Source organism: Leopardus geoffroyi, chromosome A3 (genome assembly GCF_018350155.1).
Source record: "Leopardus geoffroyi isolate Oge1 chromosome A3, O.geoffroyi_Oge1_pat1.0, whole genome shotgun sequence".
NCBI lineage: Eukaryota > Metazoa > Chordata > Mammalia > Carnivora > Felidae > Leopardus > Leopardus geoffroyi.
Window position 1 is genome coordinate 35,852,693 of NC_059336.1, and position 15,320 is coordinate 35,868,012.

Consider the following 15,320-nt stretch of genomic DNA (forward strand, 5'->3'; position numbering starts at 1 on the left):
TTAGAAAATCTCCCAGGAACATGACCAAAAAGAAAAACAGAAATAGAAAATAGCAATGTAGGAAAGTTAGTTAATTCTAAGCTGTTTTAGTTGGGTTTTGGAAAGAACATGTTTCAAATTAATATAGTTGCATGGATGATAGGATCTCATGTATTCAGAAAAACAAAACAATAACGTTGATTCTCTAGTGTGGTCAGGGCTCCAAGCTACTAACCTGAAAACTCATCTTTGACATCCAGAGCCATGGGTCCTCACAACCTTCACCTTGGCCTAGATCTGCTAAAGCCTGAAGACTTTCATAACCCTGGTCTTTTTTTTTTTTTCCATTGATTATTTTATTCAGAAAAAAACAATAGGAGGAGACAGAAACAAAAATTCTGGTCATTTGCAGTATCTATCAGCCTTCAATTTGGCTCTCCTGTCCAGAAGTGTTTCATGCAAAAATCCATCCTTCTGGGCCTTTTTGAGAATTTTACTGTCTTCTTTACTTATTTTAAGTTTGTGGACTTGGAAGCTCTGAAATTTCTTTACATAATTGATTTCACACTGTTTAACATTTCCTTTGTCTTCTTCTGGCATATCATCTTTTTTCTTAGTTTCTCTTTCAGCACAGGATCTAATCTTTATCATTTCTTCTTCTCCTGCTGTTTTACTTTTCGATTCTATACTGCCTGCTTCGTTGCATCTAATAAAACAGCTATTTGAGGCCAATAGGGCCATTTTCCCATCTTGGAAGACTGGTTCCCACTGTTCTCTTGGTCCAATTGCATCCGAATGCCCCACAACAAGTCCATCTGAATTAATACCAAGGTATTTTCCATAGCCAGATTTCAGGGCAATTCTGGAATCAGACAATTTGACAGCTGTAAACTGCTCTGGAGGACTAGGGCCCTCATCAACTTCTTTATGTGGAGCTCCCAGTGTAAAAAGTCCATTGTCAAGTGCGTGTATATAGGTTCCTTTATCCATTTCAATTGCTATGGTTCCTGAAATTTCACCAAAATTTGTTACTGTCCACCAGATTCCAACAATGTCAAGCTGAGTTTCTTCATCTTCTTCTCTTTTTCTCTTCTCTCTGCTCTTTTTCTTCTTACTCTTAGCCTTGGTTCCCTTGAGCACGAGTTTGGTGGACTTCACATAGGAGTATTCGGCCATGGTTCTGGGGACACTGTATAAAGAGGTGAGAGCAGGCTCAGGGCAAAATACCTTCACTGGAGTAGGCACGCGTGCCAACCCTGGTCTTTTCCATTCTCACTTGGGCCTTATTTAGACAATACTCAGGGACAACTGTGGCTGAGATAGAAAACAAGTAATCTCCAGTGTTATTCTTGAAATTTAACAAAGGCTTCTGGTGAAGGATGGGAGCATCCACACAGTTCACCACGTAATTGCTACAAATGAGAAGACAGGTGCACATCTCATTTCAGCATTCCAGGTAAAAATGTGGTTGATAATTCCACTAAGCCTCATGTTCCTATTGTCATCAGCCCAGATAAAAGCCTTCCTGCCATGTCATAGTCTCATTTCAATGCTAGCCATGCTTGTTCCTCCAGCCTATCCTCCTGCCTTAGACCTGCCCCTATCCTGCAAATGACACCACCATGCATCATGTCACCCAAACCAGAACGCTGAGAGTCATCCCATGGCTGTGCTTCTCTAATCTTAATGTTGTGAAAACGCAGTTTCTGATTCAGGAGGTCTGGACTGGGCCCAAGGGTTTACATCTCTACCAAGCTACCAGATCTGTGAATGCTAATCCAGGGGCTACAGTTCAAGTAGCAGGGCCTAGGTATCTGCATTCCTTCATCCATTTCATCTATGAGGTATTAAGTTCTGTAGTTTCTATCTATACCACTGATGGGGGCCAGGATGGAGTCTTTTGGATTAAAATTGTACCTACCAAACCAATTTTCCTGCCTCTTGTCTAGCTTCTCCAAAGGCCCCATTTTTACCAGAGATTGATTCTTCCCTCTTCCTTCCTCTTTCCCTCCCCTTCCCTCCCTCTTTCATTTTTTACTTTACTATGGGTTTCATAAAGCACAGTGGTTAGCCCCATAAAATTGGTTTTGACTGAAAAGGAAGAAGTCAGAAGGGGAGAAGCTAAGTGGATGAAGGATGGTGATTGGTTGCAGAACCACACTGCAAATTCAAATGGGGCTCAAACAAAATAGAGGGTAGGCACTAATGAAAGGATCTCAATGCCACTGAGACATTCCTAGAGAAGAGTGGAAGATGGAGGTAATTGTTGTTACCGCCTAGCGAGGAAAACCATGTTTCCAACTCTTCTATTAGCTAACTGCTTGGTCTTGAGAAAGTCACTTCTTCTCAAGTTGTATTCCCCTCTGTCCATCATTGAGAATGCTCTGGTTAAAGTTTCCAGTTTCATCTAGGAATGAATTCTGCATTTTTCTGAGAATGGTGCCAAGGAAAGATTTCTTGGGATGTGTTTCTAATCTTGACTCTGCCTCCAACAGCTGTGTGCACACAAGCAAATCACGTGGCCCTGAAGGGCCTCTTCCTTCGCACCTGTGAAATGAGAAGGTTAGACTAAAGGATCCAGGATCCCTTCCAGTTCAAAGACGCTGTGGCTGTAGCTCTTCTTTTTATAGAGGAGCTGTTTATTTTTCTCTTTAAAATATTTCAAATATCAACAATCGATGATCATCAGGAGATAGAAGGAGAGGCAGGGAGTGGACAATAATGGTGAACCCAATACTGCTTTTTAGGTTTCAGAATAAAAGGGGGAAAAGCCCATCAAGCAAAGCAGAGTAAGATCGATTGATCTATTATCTATCTATCTATCTATCTATCATAACAATTTAGTAGAAGGCCATGATAATATCATCTAAAAGCTAAAAACAAAAAAACAAAAAATCAAAAACAAAAACAAAAACAAAAAACAAATATACTAAGTGTCAGAACTTCTCTGTTACTTAATTCAATGCTTAGGGACAGTCTGTTAGGAATGTTTAAATAAATATTGAAGAAAAAGACATTTGCTAATAAATTTTGGTAAATGTGTGTAATGGTGTTATTAACGGTAAACTTGGGAATATTTTCCCACCCTGTACTCATCAGCTTTTTATTTAATTTGACCTCAGGTACTCAGGATGGGATTTAGCATAATCATAATTCTTGATATGCTATCACTAGTCTATACACAGCCCTCTTTAATTCACTCATCTATTCATTATTCACTTAGTTTCAGATGATATAATGGACAGTCTTGGCTCCTTCACTCAAGTCAAAAACGAGAAATTAACAAACATTTGCATCCACCCATGTGCTTCTTCCCCTGCCATCCTCCTCCCTGAAAGGAACCCCCATCCTGAATTCTGTGTTGATAATTTACATAAATTTCAAACATTTATATAGATTTATAAAAAATGTTTATATGTTTAAACCACATATTGATTAGTTTAATTGTTCTTAGACTGAGTATCATGTTCTATGTGGTCTTCTGAGACTTGGGTCCCTAAGATTCATCCATGGGATTGCTGTATAATATTTTGGGAGGTTGATCTATTTATGCCTTCGCTGTCTTTGGGCATTTGGAGTGTTTTCTCCTCATATTTTTGCATTAAACATTGTTATTGTAAATCTTTGTGTACAAGATGTGTCTGTTAAAATTGTTCTCTACTAAAAAGTTACTATTTTCTACTCTTTTAATTAATGACTGCCTTGGAAGAGATACATTGAGACTATGTAAAAATCCTATTTCTCCTCAAACATTCACCCATTAATTTTAGCATCTGTTGGTGGGTTATGCCTCTAGCAATTATTACCAATGATGTTTGCCTAATGGTAACTTTGTATTTCCCTCATTTCTTCTGCATTTATTAATTATAATATTATTAAATTATGTTAATATATTTAATGATATCACATATAAATGTTATATATTAATAGTACATTTATACTATATATTAATATTTGATAATATCATAGTATTAATTATAATTATATTATAAGACAAAGTTATCTGTGCTCCTGCACTTATTTATATATTTAAATATTTATTTAGCATGGACTCATGGATTTTTTTATGAGTTATGCAATATTATCATAGATACTTTTGGCTTTGGCCTTTGGTTGCTCATCCAGGTGGCTCCTATGCCCTTTTAAGATGACTCATCCTTTATCAAGTACTTCCTTATTTTCTTACACTACAAGATATTCTAAGGACTTGGGCTTGCTCCCCAGGAGTCTTATATTTTCCCTGTGTTGGCCTTGGTATCAATCACTTTTATAAGGAACCCTGATTCCTTTCATTGAAGGATCGTGTTTAGAAACCAAGATCGGGGCACTAGGTGTGCTCATTGCTAGTTGGTTGTCATTGCTTTTAGCTCCTTTCAGTGGACAGAACTGCATATATATTCTCTTATCTTTGAATGAAGTGTTTGCTTCATGTCCACATCTAACCCAGTCTCTAAGTCTCAGTGTAATTTTCCTTCATCCCATGAAATCAACCCTGACACCAATGCTAAAAGAAATATTTTACTTTTCTGAAATTGCATAGATCTTAATCTGTATCACATTTTGCTTTTCCCCATGGAATATGTCAATTCCTATACTTACATTATAGTTGGTGCTAGACCATAAGTGCTCTCAAAGAAAGACCCAATTTTAATTTTTTTGTATAGGACATTTTACAGGGTTTTTTTTTTTTTTTTGCATGTATAATAAACAGTAGAGCCACATTTTCTGGGGAGTCACACATTTTGAAACATAATTATTTTATTTATAAAAGTGAATTAATTTCAAAAAGCATTTTAGATTTTCTCAACAAAATAAGGCTCTTTAAGAGGAAACAAAATTACTAAAGCATATAGAACAATGTTTACAACCTTACAGTTATAAAATAGCTGTGAATTATTTCTCTTGTCCCTTATAAAACTACTTTCTCACAGAAAGGATTTAATGATTTTTTAATAATCTCAATATATTAATTCATTCTAATAAAGCAGCAAGCTTCTTATTATGTCTTAGGAAGTAAAAATGCAACTAGAAATGCACTAAAAAAATAGGATAGAACTGGTTAAATATTGTAACAGATATATTTTATAAATAAAACTGTAATATTTGTTTTGTGATTTTAGTTATGAGAAATGATCAACATTGGCACTTTCCTTCTACTGAGACTTCTTTTCCTCCATTTTTATATTTTTAGGATACTGACTTAGACTCTTTAAAGGATGTTTGATAAGCCCTTTGATTTCTTTTCTCTTTTTGCACATACTATTTAGGAAGCCTGACTGGCCATATTACCATATGTTATCTTATCAAAATTCTTTTGAGGAGTGTGTGTGTGTGTGTGTGTGTGTGTGTGTGCAGAAAAATAATCTTTTATTATAAGTTGTATTTTTCCTTTTCTCTGAAATTGAATTGGCACACTATGCCATGTATATCATATTTCACCCCTAGGCCAACAAGACATTCATTCAGCATCCAGTCAAACATCTTTATTACTTTGTGATTCTGATCTTATTTCCTGGCACTAGACCATATGTTATTGTTGATGACAAGGTTAATAAATATCACAGCTCTAAGAATTGCCAGAAAATGACCAGTTTGTCTTCTCCACTTGCCTTTTCTTCTCAGAAATAGGGTCATTTGACCCCACTGTCAGTCCTTTAGAACCAATTTTGACCTCAGAAAGAGAGATTTAAAGTGTTCACAAGTCTCTGGTGCCTAGAATCAAATCCTTCCTGCTCTAACTCTAGATGGTACTGGGCCTCTGCAATTTTTTCTTGGGGCCAGATTTCCAATTTCCACCCCAGTTGCTACTGTTGAATCTCCTGTTGTTCCTTATCATTGCAGACAGTCTGATTTCCAAATTTCTCTAGGACCTGAGAATCTGCTTTCCTTTTATATGTTAACCTCCCAGAGTCTGAGGATTGCTCCCCACTAATCTCATCAGCAACTCAGACACCTGGCTGAATTTCTCAGAAATGCTAGAAACATTGTGTAAAACATGAACTGTGTTTCAACTCTAGGCAATGTATTTTCACTTCTACTCAATTCAACTCAAAAAAGATTCATTAAGCAACTTCAGAGCCTAGTCCCATACTAGAGTCTGGGGATATGAAGATAAATGAAACATACTAATGTTCTCAAAAAGTTCCTAGGATTGTTGAGGAGACTGCAATGCAAATATATTACACAACTGTGTATTAAGTATTAGACATATGGGCTCCATACTGGGTGTGGAGCCTGCTTAAGATTCTCTCCCCACCTTGCCCCTCACACTTGCGCTCTCTCTCTCTCTCTCTCTCAAAAAAATAGACATATAGACATAGAGAGAGAAGCAGCTTTGAGGAAGCAATAGCCAACTATCTGGGAGGAAAATATGGAAATGACATAGTTTTCATGTGCAGTGGCTACATAACCATCACACCTAGGTTTTAGCATTTGGCAATTAGAAGATATGGTAGCTCACATTGTTGGCCCCAATATACAAAAATATATATACTTTTTCACATGACTTTATGGGGGCAGTCACCTGTCACATCTGTTAATGCTGAGAAAATACTAGTCATAATGCAAGTAGCGGTGTGGAATGGATTTGCATAAGGGAGTTTGTGCTTTTGTGATGTTACTGTTGTCATAAGGAGATGCTCAGGTCAGTCTTTGGGTATCAGGAGGAGATTGAGAGACAGATGGAATGAAGGTGCTCCAACTAAGCTACCTCAGTCAAGCTAGCCTAGAGCAGCATGCCCCACTGACACACAGAGGTGTGAGAAAGCCCAGCTGAGATCAGCTCATCGTTGGCCTCATGATATATACAAACAAATTGTTGTGTTCAGCCCCTTAGTTTTTGGTGGTTTATCATGCAGCAATAGCTAGTCATACAGGAATCACTGAAGCTATTGAACAGTTTATCAGGTGTATATTTTAGAAAGACCAGTTCAAAAAACATATTGACAGTAAATTTGAAGGGGAAGAGATTAGAGGTGGACAGAGAAGCAAGAGATTACAATATTTAGCTAAGAAATTATGAAGAATTGAATGACAGTGACAGTGAAAAAAAGAAAAATGGATTCAAGAGTGATATAGGATGTGGGCCATAGTTATTTATTGGATGTGGATGAAGAAGGAGATGATGGAGTTGAGGACAGCTTGCTGATTTGTAGGTTAGATTACTGACAAATCTGACTGTGATAAATGGAAAATACAGGAGTTCAAGCAGCTTTTTTAATGGACAGGAAACAGCAGCAGGCCAGTAACCCATTCCCTTCTTAGGAGAGATACCTGGAAGTAATGAATTCAGTCAAATCTTCATGTAAATGTGGTAAGGACTTGGAGACAAGACCTCCTGGTAAACATACAAATGTTTGTTGGTAGAACAATACCATGGAGATCTTACCTATGATTTTTCCCCCCATGGGATATACCTGGTCTCTCTCGGTTACTTATTGTTCACAAAACTGAAATTTGTGGATTTATAGGTCATGAATGACTGAAGAATGGAACGTTGTACCATAGACCATAATTAGCAGAATATAAAATGGGCTTTTCTAAAATGAAAATGGGTCTCTTTGTGTGAGTAATATCTCCATATATATTGCTCTGTTAAATATGAAACAAAAATTCAGTGAAATGAGGGACAAACATAGTTTTTTGTGGATCTGTATCTCAATATTTCAGATTCCTCCAAGAAATGAATGTTTCACCAGTGACACCTGCTTCCTTTGAATTATTAGTAAGTTTTGGATTAGGTAGGATCTATCACTGTGAGTCTCCTTTGACAGTTCAACACTTTGTGTTCTCAAATGTGGGTATAAGTGCTGGGGCAGGGACAGGGTATGGTAACTTGGATTGAGGACAATGTTAATAAAGGAAGCAGAAGCCACCAACAAGGATCTGGCACTTTTCTTCATAATCAATGAATATCCTCCAAAGACAGGCTCCTCCCAAGGAGTGTAATGAATAGGGCTAGGGGCCGACTCATGTAAGATAAAAGACTTTCTTTGATTACAACATGAGAACAGTGTGGATGGAGTGAGTACCAAAAGTTGCCAGAAAGAGATAGTGTACTTCTCCCAAACAGTAGGGCGTATTAAGCAAACAAACAACAGCTGTCTTAATGAAGTTTTCTCTGAGTTGGCATACAGTTTTAATGTCCAGATAGGTTTGATGTCAAACTCTTGGTTATTCTGGAATCACCTGAAATTTGTGTGTTCATCATTTTGCTCATTCAATGGGTTTGTGCTTTATTTCTCTCCAAATATTAACCTCTTAAGAGCAGGAGTGTGTTATACAACAGTAACTCTTAAACTGAGATTCTGACTCACCAAGTCTGGGGTGGAGCCTCAGAACCTGCATGTCTAACAGCCCATAGGGTGTTGCTGATGCTGCTGGTCCATGGACCACATGATAGGTCTAGATAGATCATTCAGCAGAGTAAGGGTATCTCACAGTTGTTTATTATGGGTTCTTAATTACGGAAATTATTCCAATGCTTGTCTTCCATAAAGAAATTCTCCATTTAGGTGAAGCTCCTTTACTGTCTTTTTTCTTTTTCTGGAGAGCAGAAAAGACCCTGGTATCAAAACAGTACTTTCCAGGGCGCCTGGGTGGCTCAGTCGGTTAAACGTCCAACTTCGGCTGAGGTCATGATCTCACAGTTTGTGATTTTGAGCCCCACGTCAGACTCTGTGCTGACAGCTTGGAGCCTGGAGCCTGCTTCAGGTTCTGTGTCTCCCTCTCTCTCTCTCTCTGCCCCTCCCCACACACGTGCTTTCTCTCTCTCTCTCAGAAATAAGCATTAAAACAAACCAAAACACTTCCTCCCTATCCACTACAAAGTGGCTGCTAGCTGCCTTGAAATGAGAATATGACTCCCATCAGTGGCAATATATTGGTGAATTGTACTCAGCAAACTAAATTACAAGCACAGGAAGACTTTTGCAGAAAAGTGGGCTTTTTAAATTTTTTTTAACATTTATTCATTTTTGAGAGACAGAGAGAGACACAGCGCAAGCGGTAGTGAGGCAGAGAGAGAGGGAGACACAGAATCTAAGGCAGGCTCTAGGCTCTAAGCTGTCAGCACAGAGCCCAATGCGGGGCTTGAAATCACAAACTGCAAGATCATGATTGAGTGGAAGTCAGATGCTTGACCAACTGAGCCACCCAGGTGCCCTTGTAGAAAAGTGCTTTTGAAGAAACCTCAGCGCACCTAATTTCTTTCTTTTCCACCCCACCTACTTCACAGGGCACAGTTAAAATTCTCTCCTACTCCCCAGCCCCTGCTTGTACCTGCTACACTCATCGGTCCTATTGATTTAGAGTATTACCCTCTACCAAATTTCACGATCATTTACACATTTCCCATGCTTGACTTGTCTCCCCTAGAAAATGTTAAGCTTTTGAAGATCAAAGATAGTAACAATAACAACTACGTCAGTTAACAATCAAATATTAACTATGTGTCAGGCATTTCGTATTTTCTTCCTACTCTCTATGACTAACCGCATGATGTGTACATTATACGTTCTGCTTGGTCACAAGAGTGAACACCTTATTAAGAAAAATAAATCAGTATGTTTTTTTTGTACTAAAATAACCCTTCAAAGAAGTTCCTTGAAGATTCAGCAGATAGAAGGCATCACCTAAACAGTTAGAAAATGTCATAAAGATGTTTCTTAAATATTGGAACTGTTTGTCAAGATCCTTACTTTATTTATTGGTATTTTCGCACCCCACATTTTTTCCTATTTACAATTCATATGTCTGAAGTTGCCATTATCCTGTGAGTATGCGTTTGGCAAATATTTAGTAAGCACATGTAATATACCAGGAATCAGTTAGTTGCTAGGGACAGAAGGTGAGCAAAATAGACAATACCCCTGATATTATGGTGTTTGCAAGCTTGTGGGGTAAAGGAGGGTATGGGGAGAGGACAAACAATAAACAAACAAATAAGTCAGATAAGTAAGGAGGATAGTGTTACCTAGATTGGGGTAGCAACCTGAAATGGGCAAGAGAGCAAATCAATGAACATTTGTTTTCCATATATGACTGTCCAACATAATGTTTTTAGTTTGAGATGAACCTATATCCTGTGACAGAATATTGATACATTTCAAAAAAGGTTCTACATTATTCCTGACAACTTGAAAAACCTTCTGTGGACATGCCTGAGCATTTGCTGTCCAACAACCCCAACTGGACAATAGCTGGCTTCCTTTTTCTTTTCCTTCTGCTGTGAATGTGATGACATACTATCGGGGGCCCAACTACTTCCTTCCTCAAATGGGAGTATACCTTATTAAACCAACTTGGAGAAGAGAATTGAATAAGTGAATAATCAGCAGGCATGGGCGTGTGGGTGTCTATCCCAGATATGCAAGTATATAAGAAACGGAAGCTGGAACAAAGTAATCCTAGTATTTATTTGGTCAAAATATTGATATTACTTAGTTTTCAACCCTGATTTATGTCATCCTCTTTAAATGCAAGATGTAACATTGCTTTCAGTGTTATGTGGTCTGAAGAGTAAGTGGACATGGAAATAGAAGTAGGAGGAGACTTGAAAGCACTAGAAGGGAAGATAATGAGGCCGCTGCTAACATGTTTGCACAAGGGCAGGAAGACTGTCCTTACTGTTGAAAGATATGATCTTGTAGCCTTTTCCATCTCAACTTCATTTTTCTCATCTACTGGCTAATTGAGGATCCACATGATCTGTAGGCCAACCTACAGATCAACAGTCCTTGGCTTTGTTCCAGCAGTGAAATAAGGAGTCCACATTCCTTGGCTTTGTTCTAGCAGTGAAACCCATATGCCTAGCACAAACCAACAGAAACCACCTTTCCTGTCATCGTTCACAGGAAGCTCCTCAAAAGCCTGTGGTGACTGACAATGTTTATCATTGGAATGAAAGTTAGTAATGTCTCACCTCCAATGTGGAAATATCCACACTTCTAGGATAGCATACCGTTGTCTCTAAAGAGAACTACAAATTGAATTCTGAGTTTAATTGTAATATACAAATCATTAAGTGCCATGACTATATCATTGTACCCTGATCTAGTTTTGCAAAATCCGATTGCACCCTTACAGGTTGATATTTTGATATTCTCTGTTAAGGAGACAAGTAGTAACAAAGGTTTTGTTAGTCTTTGTATGTTATGATAGTCACAATTCCCTAAAATTCTGAGCCTGAGACACGGATTCAGGAGTAGGTAATTCACTGAGGAAGAATTCTCAGGAGAAAATGATTAGAACAGGGGAAAATGTAAGGCAAGGGCATGGTCTCAGCTGGAATCTAGTCTCTGATCCCACTGGGAGTTCAGGAGAATGAGTTGTATCACTATCACTTGGTCTTTTGTACCTCTGTGTCTATCAGTTGTTGGCTGTAGGATGTCCTTTTCTTCCAAGAAGAAAGATTTATAACCTATCGTAAAAGGCAACTCTCATTGACTAAGGGCAGTTCTATGCAGTCATGAACCGTAAACAACCAATAGTTATTAGAGAAGCTGAAATATGGGTTGCACTGGCCCATGAGTACACCAGCCTTGTAGTGGTGATCTAAAAGCATCCACCACATTCCTCTTTCTTTTGTTCATCTGGGAAAACTTCCTTTTTGCCTTCTGTTACTGTATTCTGTCACCATTCCCTTTTCATTTTCCTTTAGTGTTCAAGCTCTCCTTTGTTCCACTCTCAAAAGTTATGAATGATTGCATTATTCCTTGAAAAATTAACCCAACCTGTGAATGACTAATGGCTTCTCAGGAGAGAATAGATCTCTGAATTTTGGGATCAAAGCACAATAATTTAAAGATAGTGTACTGGGACCCTTTTGATATTGTACACCTGACAACCAGGATTTTCATACAACACACAGACACACACACACACACACACACTGGCCTAGATGTTTTGATTTTTTTTCAGTCTTCTAAATGCACCTTATATTTATTTATTTATTTTTAATTTACATGCAACTTAGTTAGCATATACTGCAATAATAATTTCAGGAATAGAATCCAGTGATTCATCCTCTACATATAACACCAGTGTTTATCCTCCTTAATGTTCCTTGCCCATTTAGCCCTTCCCCTCACCCACAACTCCTTCAGCAACCCTCAGTTTGTCCTCTATATTTATGAGTCTCTTATGTTTTGTCCCTCTCCCTGTTTTTATATTATTTTTGCTTCCCTTCCTTTCTGTTCATCTGTTTTGTATCTTAAATTCCATATATGAGTGAAGTCATGTAATATTTGTCATGCTGTTACTAATTTAGCTTAGCATAATACACTCTAGTTCCACCATATTGTTGCAAATGGCAAGAGTTCCTTCTTTTTTGACTGCTGAGAAATATTCCATTGTGTATATAAACCAATTCTTGTCCATTCATCGTTAATGGACATTTGGGTTCTTTCCATACTTTGGCTATTGTCAATAGTGTTGCTATAAGCATTAGGGTGCATGTGCCCCTTCAAAACAGCACACCTGTATCCTTTGGATAAATACCTAGTATTGCAATTGCTGGGTCGTAGAGTTCTATTTTTAATATTTTGAGGCGCTTCCATACTATTTTCCAGAGAGGCTTCACCAGTTTGCATTCCCACCAGCAGTGCAAAAGGGTTCCCTTTTCTCTCCATCCTTGCCAATATCTGTTGTTGCCTGAGTTGTTAATTTTAGCCATTCTGACTGGTATGAGGTGGTATCTCATTGTGGTTTTAATTTGTATTTCCCTGATGATGCGTGATGTTGAGCATTTTTTCATGTGTCTGTTAGCCATCTGGATGTCTTCTTTGGAAGAGTGTCTATTCATGTCTTTTGCCCATTTCTTCACTGGGTTATTTGTTTTTTGGGTGTTGAGTTTGACAAGTTATTTGTAGATTTTGGATACTAACCCTTTATCTGATATTTAGTTTGCAAATATCTTCTCCCATTCCATTGGTTGCTTTTTAGTTTTGCTGATTGTTTCCTTCACCGTGTGGAAGCTTTTTATCTTGATGAGGTCCCAATAGTTCATTTTTGCTTTTGTTTCCCTTGCCTCCAGAGACATGTTGAGTAAGAAGTTACTGCAGCTAAAGTCAAAGAGGTTTGTGCCTGCTTTCTCCTCTAGGATTTTGATGGCTTTCTGTCTTACATTTAGGTCTTTCATCCATTTTGAGTTTATTTTTGTCTATGGTGTAAGAAAGTGGTCCAGGTTCATTCTTCTGCATGTTGCTGTCCAGTTTTCCCAACATCATTTGCTGAAGAGATTGTCTTTATTCCATTGGATATTATTTCCTGCTTTGTCAAAGATTAGTTGTCCATTAAAATTTTCTCTTTCTGTATCCAAGAAAAAGAAAAGGAGAAAAAGAAAAAAAAAATAGATGAACTAGCAAGCAGAATGAAACCTGAATGAAGTTACACCCAGTATCCCCTAAACTCAAACTATGAAGCACCCTATAGTTTGTACACTAAGCAGGCAAAGAGACTTGTGGTGGTCCCCTAGGGCATGTGCTAGGAGGGCACAGTTGGGTGGGGCTTGGTGTAATGGCTCTGTCCTCCACTAGGTGGTGCCGCTTAGCTTACTGGGGTGATTGGTGTGGCACACGCATGTTATATGCACATGCACACGGGAGAGGTGAAAATGGCACATGCAGCTTCCTCGTTTCTGGCACAGGAACTCTGCACTCTCACTGACCCACAATCAAGCAGCCCTCCTTTGTTTCTGGCTTCTGTCCACTCCCTGCTTCTATGCTGTCCCCTTTTACACTGTCCCTGTCCAAGCCATCAACCTGCCAGGTGGCACTTCCCTCCCAAATTTAATCTCAGATGGGGCTGTGTTTCCAAACCCCTCACTTCTGAGAGCCTTGCAGCTGGAACTCACTCCAGCCCTGTCTCCCTCTCTGGGGGAGAGTCGCGCTGAGCAATGGCCAGGTGCTGGCTTGCCCCAAAGAATATTCATGTGATCACGCTGCAGCAGAGCTTCAGAGATTGTGGCTGGGTGCTGACTTGCTCCAATAAATGTCTGTGGGATTGCACAGTGGCCAAGATTCAGAGATTATGGCAAATCACAACACACAGCTGGTGCCAGGTTTCACTGCACTCTGGTGTCTTTGGTCCAATACCAGCCAACATGGCTGTTCTCCAGAGTCCATCAGGATCTTTGCCTGTGGAGAGACTGTATGGCCTCTACCCAATGCCCTCCAAGCAGGGGAAGCACTTTTCCCTGTGTGGCCCATGGACCCCCCCCGCGCCCCCCCCCCCCACCGCCGGACCCCAGACATTGCTGCCTGCTCCTGAGGATTCACCCTTCCTCCCCACCAGAGCACCACCAGGTATTGAGCTATGGAATTCCAACTCTGCACTCCCCTGCTTATAGAACCCTAATGGTATTGAAACCCTCTCCTCTCTCCTTGTCAATGGTTTTGGGGAACAGTTTTCTTCAGTCTCTTGTGAGTGTTCCCACTCTTTCTCTTTCTCTCTACTTTTGGGGGCAGTGCTTTTCCTGTACTTTCCCAAAGTGCCAGCCTGTCCCTCCCTTTCTCTGTCCTCTCTCTGCAAAAACAGCTCCCTACCCTCCATGGCTTCTCTCTTCCCCAGTTCACCTCTCCGCACCATGTACTGCCAAGTTCTATGGCTCAAGTTATACAGATTGTTGTGTTAATCCTCAGATCAATTTTCTAGGTATACAAAATGGTTTGGTGCTGATGTAGCTGCATTTCAGGGATGAGAGAAGCAGAGAACTTCCATGCTGCTCCGCCATCTTGGCTCCCTCCTCTCTTTGTTTTTTTTTTTTTTTTCAAGAAATCTAGAATTTATTTTATTTTTAAAGTTTATTTTGAGAGAGTGAGAAAGCATGAGTGAGGGAGGGGCAGAGAGAGAGGAGAAGGTGAGATTCCCAAGCAGGTTCTGCGCCATCAGTGAGGATTCTGACATGAGGTTCAAGCCCATGAACCATGAGATCATGACCTGGGCTGAAGTCAGAAACTTAACCGACTGAGCCAGCCAGGCACCCCAAAACTTATTTTTAAATGTTGATGACTGGGGCCCCTGGGTGGCTCAGTCGGTTAAGTGTCTAACTCTTGATTTTGGTTCAGGTCATGAATTCATGGTTTGTGAGTTCAAGCCCTTTATAGGGTTCTGTGTTGACAGGGCAGAGCCTGCTTGGGATTCTCTCTCTCCCTCTCTCTCTCTGCCCCTCCCCTGCTCACACTCTCCCCCCCCCAGCCCCCCTCTCTCAAAATAAATAAATAAACATTTTTTTAAGGGTTGATGACTAACTGAAAGAAAACTAAACAACTAACATTGTCAGAACCAAGCAATACATTTATTAACTGCATTTCACCTGGATGCTTTTGATTTGTATCTTCTGC

At 39.4% G+C, this 15,320-nt stretch overlaps 1 protein-coding gene across 1 annotated transcript; it reads right to left on the reverse strand.

Annotated features, from left to right (window-relative positions):
* Nucleotides 1-317: 317 nt before the first annotated feature.
* On the reverse strand, nucleotides 318-1,224 carry LOC123579663 (protein FRG1-like). Its single transcript, XM_045443776.1, has one exon. It carries the CDS (start codon nucleotides 1,153-1,155, stop codon nucleotides 382-384), a length of 774 nt encoding a protein of 257 aa, XP_045299732.1. The 5' UTR covers nucleotides 1,156-1,224; the 3' UTR covers nucleotides 318-381.
* Nucleotides 1,225-15,320: the final 14,096 nt, after the last annotated feature.

Coding starts and splice junctions, on each gene's coding strand:
- LOC123579663 (XM_045443776.1), bottom strand. CDS start 1,155: ATGGCCGAATACTCCTATGTGAAGTCCACCAAACTCGTGCTCAAGGGA.